Source organism: Python bivittatus, unplaced genomic scaffold (genome assembly GCF_059951505.1).
Source record: "Python bivittatus isolate LINGU-HERP-01145 unplaced genomic scaffold, Pbiv_v1 ctg000180_np1212, whole genome shotgun sequence".
Taxonomy (NCBI): Eukaryota; Metazoa; Chordata; class Lepidosauria; order Squamata; family Pythonidae; genus Python; species Python bivittatus.
The window spans coordinates 3,691,319-3,701,123 of record NW_028277047.1 but is presented as its reverse complement, the minus strand read 5'-3'; the positions used below and the strand labels follow the sequence as shown (position 1 = coordinate 3,701,123).

At 44.6% G+C, this 9,805-nt stretch overlaps 1 protein-coding gene across 2 annotated transcripts; it reads left to right on the top strand.

The window, feature by feature from the left end:
* Positions 1-3,824: 3,824 nt before the first annotated feature.
* Positions 3,825-7,883, top strand: APOA2 (apolipoprotein A2). Of its 2 annotated transcripts, none has more exons than XM_007426133.4 (4): positions 3,825-3,922; positions 4,979-5,060; positions 7,128-7,302; positions 7,620-7,883. In XM_007426133.4, the coding sequence occupies exons 2-4, from the start codon at positions 5,009-5,011 to the stop codon at positions 7,738-7,740; spliced, it is 348 nt and encodes a 115-aa protein (XP_007426195.1). In that variant the 5' UTR covers positions 3,825-3,922; positions 4,979-5,008; the 3' UTR covers positions 7,741-7,883. The 2 variants fall into 2 exon arrangements, with proteins under 2 accessions (XP_007426195.1, XP_015743215.1); XM_015887729.3 differs by having other exon boundaries at positions 3,836-3,922; positions 4,982-5,060.
* The last annotated feature ends 1,922 nt before the right edge of the window (positions 7,884-9,805 follow it).

Sequence of the window (9,805 nt, the reverse complement as noted above, 5' to 3'; positions counted from 1 at the left end):
TCTGTTTCCTTTTTCAACGTTCCAAAGCCGCGGCGCGCGCTCCTCTGGACGCGGAGGCCTCCCCGGCTGTAAACGGAGGAAAAGGAATCCGGATTAAGGGCGAGGCTGCCCTTCGTGTTTGCTGATGAATCAGCACCAGGGGTCTCCCCCCCCGGGTTTCCTTCCGAATAAACCAGTTTTAAGTTTGGAGCTGGAATCCTGGCAGCCCTGGGGAGAAATTGCAATCTTCTTACTCGCTGTTTATGGCGTTTTGCATCACGCCTTTCCCTCCGGAGCACCAGCTGGCATTGGTAGCGCTCCCTCCTCCCATTTCTCCCCACAACAACAACCCAGTGAGGTAGGCTGGGCTGAAAGAGAGTGCCCGGCCCCAAGTCACTCTATAACGTCTTTGCTTGAAGGTAGATTAGAACCAACACCTTCGACCTGAGACCAGCCTGGCTCTGTGGATTAGCCGGGTTTGCAGAACCCCTTAACCAGGTTGGTTAAGGGCCTGCATGGACCCAATTGCATTGTTCATTGGTTAGCTTGGTTTAAGGCTTAGCATGTGGTATAAATCCAGCCGGTGGGGTGACTTGGGGGGTAAGGTTAGCCTAGAATATGGGTTAATTCAATAACTGAGTTAAAAGTGCTGTTCAGAGGAAACGTGGTCTACTCAGAACAGTTCTAGATTTGGCTAGGAAAGAGTGGATGTAGTAAGGAAGGACAACATGCATTTTGCACAAGCAAGCCATATCCCAAAGAGAGAACATATTTCACCCTAATTTTCTCATCCTAGACCTGTACGCGGTCTCTTTGATTTTATTCTAACCTAGCTTCTTGACTAGGTGCTAAAGAGCTGCGTTTACACCACATATTCACCCAAATCAAAACCCGGTGGGCCTTTGTGCTGAGTAAACTTTCCTACACTTCTCTTGTAACGAGTTCAGCGTTCGCATGAATTTTCACACCGCCTCTGCCGATGGTAAATGTCAAATCCCCCAAACGGAAAAAATGCCAATAATCAAGACCATCCCTCCATCTGATCCCCAGAAAGACATTCAGGTTTGTACGTATTTGATGCTGTTAGCAAAAGAGCAGCTTAAAATCTTTTAATGTTTAACCCAGAAAATAACTTCCAATTATTGGGGTGGGGGGGAGATGGGAGGGAGGAAGAAAACATATATTTCTTCCATATATTCGGAAGATGTCATCATTCATGACTATTTCCCTGCTCTTTCATTGCAGAGATCTTGAAATTCAGCAAATAATTGCAAAATCAGGTTGGATGTCCATCATGTTTATCTTCCATAAGCTGCAAGCCAAACGCCCCCCCCCCCCCATGATGTTCAGTTTTCCAGAACTTTGGAATTTGAGGACAAACATGGGGACTCACCCCTCCCTTCCTGTTTTCCCTCTCCTGTCCTAGTCCAGCCCTTCAATGAAGTTTGTTACCCGGTAGTTTGTGATGATAAGAATATGACCATTCGGGTATCTACAAGGAAGCGGATGACCTTTTTCGGTTTATGGCAGAAGGAATGCTGGCTTGTTCACCTATGTGGGTCAATCAATCACCTGCTTTTTAACTCATGGGTTAATTAGTCACTTGCCTTGAGGCGAAGGGCTAGGAGTTTTTGAGAGGTTAAAAAAAATGCAAGGAAGAATAGGATTAAGGCCCATCTTTGACTCATTCAGCATCCTGCATTTGCGGTCTTCTGATGGGGGTCCAGGGCTGGACCCCTGTGGCCCTTTTTTGGCACCAACATCCAGAAATGAACCATCTTTGATATGGGTGTTCTACACAGTCTCTATTGCAGTGTTGCTCAACCTTGGCAACTTTAAGATATGTGGACTTCAACTCCCAGAATTCCCCAGCCAGCATGGGGGAGAACTTCAACTCCCAGAATTCCCCAGCCAGCATGAGTTGAAGTCCACATATCTTAAAGTTGCCAAGGTTGAGCAACACAGCTCTATTGCTTGGTTTCTCCTAATTCATTATGTTTTTAATAGTTCCAAAGCTGGTTTTCGATTTGTAAGTCGGATGGCTGGTTTGCAAGACTATGTTCTGCTTTTTCAAAAAATCCACATGCTGCCAGAAATTTTGGTTTGGGGGCTAGACATTGTAAGAGGAGAGCTGCGCTGGCCTATGCTTGCAAAAAATCAGTCCTTTCCCCCACTCACAATTTTCTTAAAAGGCAGAAGCTTTTGCAAGCAGCTGCAGATCTATTGAATTTGATGAAGCTCGCACAAGCCTTTTAATAAAATGTGCAACTCGGAGAAATACTACTGGGGTCTTTCTGATCTGGGGGGTTGCTGGATTAGAAGGCGCCCTTCTCTTCCCATGGTGGATTTAAAAAAAAAAGTTTTTTTCTGTTGACTTCATTTTTCTTTTTGCCTTTCCTATATTGGTCAACCTGACGTGTTGGAGGTTAATGTCCAGCGGATAAGAGAAAACGCAGACATTGTCCCGCTAATCATGTGAGTTGGCAAAAACATAACTTTTTTAGGACTGGTTCCCCTCCCTCCTTTGCCAGCTCAAACTCCAAAGGGGAGAAAAGAAATTGAAAAAGAGATTTTTGTTTTGGTCAGCCGATTAAAATGTTCCATTTGCCAGCTGCGGCAGCCTGTTAATTTGGGGTGCACAAGAGCAGGGTGAGGCTCTTTTCCTCTGATCAGTTGGCAACCGAGATCAAAGGCGTAAGAAGACATAAACAATCATTTTGCAAAATTCTAGGGTGGGAACATAAACCTGGATTTAATTGGCCGTGTGATGTAACAGCCTTTATCCTCACTTCTTGTGGGACACCAGCAATTATTGCTTGCAAACTATAGGTTTTTTTGGGTAACGTGATCTATGAATTGAGGCCGATTCAACACCTTAGGTCTTCGAGGGCTGCGGGAACCCAATATTTATTTAATTCATAAATTCATATCGCCGCCCATCTCCTCTGCCTGACTCTCGGTGGCTGAGAATTAAAACAGAATAAAAACAGGGTGGAAAACAGCCCAAATGAGATGCTACATAGATCACATAAAACGTCAGCTGAGAACACACCTGACTTCCTACGATATAACCAAGACCAGGAACCGCTGAAAAGGGGAATTCTTCACATCCTTCAAAGCTGTTTTTACGCAGCTGGGCGCTCCCCAAATGTATTGGACTACAACACCCATCACTATTTCCCCCCATTGTTCTTCTCTGCTGAATGCCTCCCCTCTTTCTGTTACCAGGCCAAGTAATACTTGAATGAGCCTTTTTTTTAAAAAAAAGCTTGGGCACTCTCATTGTGGCACAAGGAACCTAAACTCAGGGCTGGGCCATTCTCTTGTGGCAGTGAGTTCCACTGGTTAAAAATCTGTGTGGGAAGAGTGAGCGGGACAAGACCGCACCTTTGCTCTGCTTTGATCTAAAACGTGGACGCTCATCTCCTTTTCGCAAGCCGCTGAAACAGAAACAAATCTGTTTTCCCCCTACACACCTTTCTTTCTGAACTCTCCCATTGTTCCTGAATTGTGTGTTCGGTTTTCTAAATGGGACACTCTGCGTGTCACTCAGGGAACGTATATCAGCAAAGGTTTAAACCAGAGAATTAGGGTTTCAGTGTGAGCTTTGCCCCTTGGGCAAAGCTTCATTTTCTGGTTTCAGCCGAATATTATCACTAAAGTGTGTGCATACGGGGAAGGAAGATTATGCCTCACACGCACACACAAACACATCTGTTTACCCAAGAATGGCCTCCTCCAGCAAATCTGTTTCGTTCAGCTCCCAAGAGAATTGATGGGGGTGGCAGATTAAGACAGGGAGGGGAAGAGAACATAAGCACCAATCGTGTTTAGGGCAGATTAGCAAAATAGGCCGTACTTTTAGTGGGGTGTATAAAAATCCCTAACCTCCCACTTAAGACATATTTCTCCTCCAGACATCTCTTTCAAATTCCTTCTACAGGTAAGAATCTAAGTCATTTTTTAAAAAAATGGAAAGAAGCAAGTAATGGGGTCCCTTAAAAATATATATATATAAATATATTTTTATTCCCTTAAAAAAATATATATAAATATATTTTTATATATATATATATTATTTTTATTTATTTATTTTTTATTTTTTATTTTTATTTTTAATATATATATATATATATATATATATATATATATATAAATATATAAATAAATAAATAAATAAATAACTGGCTTTGCTAAATATGGGGCAAGTAAGCAACCAGCCGACACAATTGACTATTTAGGTGGGAGAAAGCGTTCCAAATTTCCAGTCTGTCCCTCTTCTGCATTGCTCTGTCTAAGATAGATGCTGGATTACTAAGTCAAACCAAGAAAGTCCCCCACGGTCAACTCACCTCACCTGAATTTCACTTCAGTTTCGGAGTGTGTGAGTTGCTACAATGCTTCAACTTCACCCACTCTTGGTTTGCCAACCGATTAAAACATTCCAGTTGCCAATTTCTGCAGGCAGCTCGCTTTTGAGTGCAGAAAAACAGGGCGAGCCTGTTTTTTTCCTCCAGTTAGTCGGTCACTGCTTCAGGTTCAAAGACAGAAAGGGGGTTAATTTTCAATTTTGCATTATTCTCGGGGGGGTAGATATACCCAGATTTACTAAGCCATCGGAGGGGGTCTGCTTTGGGGCTAAAATGTGGCATGACCTGGCATGTTTCAGGAGATGCATCTAGAAATGCTTTGCGCACCATTTTTAAAGTGCGGGAAGGAAAAACAGAATTGAGGATGCCCTCCTAGCACTGAATGGGGGAATTCAACTCTTTCCTTCCCCCAGCTGTCCCTATACAGCCTTCTCCGGCATTTCGAGAATCCAAGTTTCTAGTCCCTGTGGTGGCATTATAAAAATCAGAAGTTCAACGGGTTGAGTCAGATATGGACAAGAGAACGACAGCTGGATGAACTAGGCAAGGAATGATTCTAAACCTGATTTCCCCCCCCCTTTTTTTTCTCTTTCTTCTCTGCAAATTCCCCAATCCCCCTTTCTCTCCAGAAGTAGGGTGAGGGCATAGTGTGTGCCAAAATGAAGGTTTTTGCCCTAATGGTCCTGCTGATTAGCATCTGCTGTTTAGAAGGTATGTAAGAGTGCACGAGGTACCTTTGATAAACCGCCAATTCAGTGATATTGTCTTTTGGGTAAATATTGTGCCAGAAGATAGTCCATTGGCAGCTATTGATAGGTTTTGGGGGGGAGCTTTCTATCCATGAAAATACAGTACTTGGAAGGATCCCAGTTTTATTCTAAATAACAGCATGTACCAAATGATAAACATTTGCAAGCCTGGGCTAATTATTCTTGACGGAAGGAAAAAAAATCAGTCAGCCCCCTAGATCTTTGGCCCCACAGTTTCTCCCCTGCCGTTGGGATACGACGCGGTCCTTTTCCTGCATGAGTTATATTTGATCTCCCTTTCCACCGATCCTGGGGGCAAGCCCGTGCCAGGCAATTCGTTGGCTCTTTGAGTAAAAGCCTAGGTTGGCGATATTCCGCCCGCCGTTCTGCCGAATCTGCAAAAGTAGCATCGTACTTTTGAAACCTGATAAATTGGAGTTTATACTTAGTTCTGGATCAGTTACCAACGGGGATTCTCGTCCTTTTTAAAGGTGCAACCAAAAGGCACACGTTTTTGGGCTCGCAGGCTGCCAGAAATTTAATAGCAAAGTAATAATTTTTGCTAAACATGATTATTCCTTCTTCTCCTTCTCCTTCTCCTTCTCCTTCCCTCCCTCAACTCCTTTTTCCTTCTCCCTCTCCTTCACCTCCTTCTCCTCCCCTTCCTTTGTTCCTTCCTTCCTCCCTCCTTCCCTTCCTCTTCTCCTCCCTCCCTCCCCTCCCCTCCCCTCCCCTCCCTCCCTCCTCCTCCTTCTTCTCCTTCTCCTTTTCCTTCCTTCCCCTCCCTCCCTCTCATCTCTCTCCTCCCTCCTTCCCTCCCCTCCTTCTTTCTTCTCCTCCTCCTTCTCCTTCTCTAGTGTTTTAAAGCATATAAGCCCAAAAGTCAAATGGGGGGTGGAGGTGGGGCGGTGGATATTTTACCTGGCTAATCCATTGCCTTTTCCAACATATGACATACTTTAATTTCTGGAGCACTGGCTCAAGAGGATGAAAATGGCTGTGGAAACAGTGCAGGAGGAAGAGCCTGACCAGATGTGGTGTGAATCACCACTAGATCGCAGCAAACAGACCCCGAGAAGTCTAACTCCGACCACCTAACGTTTATTTGTACATGTGCAGTCCAGATTTAGTTGCTGCAGGCACTCCTAACCAGGTTCGGGATAGATTGTCATAGAGAAGATCTACCTCTGGAGCCACGAGGAGTGGAAAAAGAATAACCCAGAATATTATTATCACTATTGTTATCATTGTAAGCTACATCTCTAGGACTAAAATACAGAATATTATTTGTCTAAAACTACAGCATAAAACTAAAATTCTAAGATATAAGCTGGTTAGAATAAAGTAGAATAAAGTGACATCCATCTATCTATCCGTCTGTCCGTCCATCCATCCGTCCATCCACCCATCTTATCTGTCTGTCTGTCCATCCGTCCACCCACCCATCCACCTTATCTATCCGTCCATCCACCCATCTTATCCGTCCGTCCGTCCATCCACCCATCTTATCTATCTATCTGTCCGTCCATCCGTCTGTCCATCCATCCATCCACCCACCCACCCACCCATCCTTATTGTTCAAAAGTTAGGCCCAGCCATATTACACGGAGGGGTGGGGATTAATCTTATTAGCAGCAATTACAGAATTTGGTAGCATCCAGAGAGGCTGAGTCTCTTTGATCCGAAAGCAGAATTTGTATATAGAAAGTATCAGAGTGACTTGGATATTTCACCAGGAGAGGGGAAATAAAATGGGTTGTAATATCTGTATAAAAACAACAATACCATAAAATGTGAGCGACAGATTCTACAGCACCTGCAGCACGTGGACCTAACTGGGCAGTGATGGATTTTTTTGTACCTGCCTTCCGCAACGGCGGCATTAAATCGAGCCAGGGTTAAAACCCGTCTCCGCTTGGAGATTGTCATATTGTTGAAGGGTCTTGCCGGTCTAAACGTATCTGATCGGCTGCTCGGGAAAACGTTCCTGGCACTCGATTCTCATCGATTTTTTCTGCATTTTCCGCAGGCGCTTTAGTGAAGCGACAAGCTGAAGAACCAGCGGAGGGTGAAGTCTCAGCCCTGTTCACCACTCAGGTTTCTGACTTTATCAAAAGGCTGCAACAACAGGCCGAAGATTTCGCTTCTTCGATCAAGAATTCATTTGGGCAGGAAAGGATAGAAGAAATAAGGAGCCAGGCAGAGTAAGAGCTGTTTGACTAAGGCCAGATGCCCCAAAGCGGCCCTCTTATTTATTTATATATTAAAGTTGTATGCTTCTCCTCTTCCTTCTTCTCTCAAAGAACACTCGGACAATCATGCCCGAGGTGGGCTTTTCGCCACGTGCGTAGTAGGCTGGATTAACAATGGAGCCTCCATGCTTTGCGGCAGTCTACCTTAGGGTGGAGCGGCTATTGGTTGCCACCAATGCGCGAGGGCTATTTGCTGTGGTTCTGGGCAGTAGAAAGGGCACAACCTTCACTCCGTTCTTTCTTTTCCTTTTCCTTTTTCCCCCCCGCAGGACGATTCTCCAGCAGGTGCAAAACAGCTTCACGCCCCTCACTGAGGAAATGAGACAGAATTTGGCCCGATTGTTCCCCATCCCGCCCCAATCCAAGCCACCTGCCCAAGAGGGAGTGTGAAGTCGGCTCTGTTGAAACGGAGTTCTCTGTTCCCGTCCGCTAAGGATGAATATTTAGAGAAGGACCGGCACTTTTTCCCGAACCAAAGCTGTTGAGATCTTAAGACTGGTCACAATAAAGATAAACCAGTTCTTGTTTCCAAATCGATGTGTCTGATCTGACTGAAAACTTGGGTGTTAAGCTGAGATTGGTTTGGTCCCCAGTAGTGTCCCAGGTTTACAATCCGGACACCTCCTCCCAGCCCAATTTCCTGCTTGTGGAAACTTCCTGGAATCCTGGCCTGGCTTCGCAAAACCCGCTAAGGCCTCGGGAACCCCCTGCCAGTCCTGTGGTTCTATGGCATACAAATCTCATTGAGAAACATGAGGACTGGAATCTTGAGTTGTAGGAGAGGAACCAGGTAGCAGAGCACATCGTTTGTGTACAGAAGGTCCCAGGTTCCCTTCCTGATACATCCAAGAAGGAAAAATACTGGAAGATTACTTGCAAGATGAACCAAAATGTCTGATGATAATGGTATAATCAGATAGATAGACAAACAGACAGACAGACGGATAGATAGATGGATAGATAGATAGACAGACAGACAGACAAACGGATGGATGGATGGACGGATGGACAGACGGATGGATGGATGGATGGACAGATAGATAGATGGATGGGCAGACAGACAGACAGATAATAGATAGATGACACATACTAGAGATATTTAGAGTTTATTGATGGATAAATAATTTAGATAGATGACAGATAGATCGAATAGATAGATAGATAGATAGATAGATAGATAGATAGATAGATAGATAGATAGATAGATACGGATGGATGGATGGATGGATAGATGGATAGATAGATGATATATAATAGAGATATTTAGAGAGAGCTTATTGACGGTTTAATAATTTACATAGATAGATGATAAGGCAGATAGAGGTGACAGAGAGATTGACAGTCTCATGCCCAAAATCTGGCTCACCTAAAGCAACCAAATCACTTTGAAGATGCAACATTAATTTATTAGCCTGTAAACAATAACACAGTATATTTCAGGCTCCCAGCAAAGCCATGGCAGCTGGTTGGGCAGCCCGGAGCAAAAGCAGAACCACGGCTTATATATCCTTGGCCTACTCCATTGCAAAGGAAAGACAAAGGCAGAAACGGGGGGTTACAGCGCGACGTTGGAACGTTTTAGATAAGCCCCTCTGGGTGACCTCCTTATTACTTATCCCTTCCGACTAGCCTAGCATGTACACTCTCTGAAATATGGTCAGTGAATAGAAATAATTTGGTTTACTGGGCCACTGAGTCTTCTTCCCTGTCGCCACTTCGCCTTGCTGGGAATGTTTTCTTCGAAGGGCGGTTTCAGTCATTCACATGTATCACTTAGGCATCTCTTAGGTATAGTAGCAAATGCAGATCACAAGTGTATGGGGGGGGGGTACCTTTTATCACACACACACACATATATATATTTATGCCTTCAAGTCAGTGTTGACTCCTGGCGACTGTCTGGAGAAGTCCCTGCAGTTTTCTTGGCAAGATTTCAGAATGGTTTGCCGTTGCCTGCTTCCTGGGGCTGAGAGAGAGTGACCGGCCCAAGGCTTTGAGGTTTTAACTTCTCTGACCATTATATTATAATACACATAGGCATATATGTGAGAGCCAGTTTGGGGTAGTGGTTAAGGCACTGGGCTAGAGACTGAGAGTTAGAAAAAACATACAAGGATCACGGTTTTGAGCTTTGGGCTCAGGCGGGACTAGAACTCGCGGTCTCTCCGTTTTTAGCCTGATGCCCGATTTTTAAGGCCATCACGTCTTTCTGGAGTATGGAGACCATTTTTTTCTTTTCCTTCTGCAAGAACTGAATGTAATCAATGGTCTTCTGCAGCGCAATCCTCTTGCTGAGCTTCTGGGAGCCTATTGAGACATCCCGCCGCTGGCATGTGGGTACGACTGCTTGCAAATCGAGTAATTTCTTTCTTGATAGCATTCCTCCTCTTCTGCTCAGCCTGCATGAGGGCACGACAACCGCAATCCTTGTATGTTTTTTCTAATTCCCGGTCTC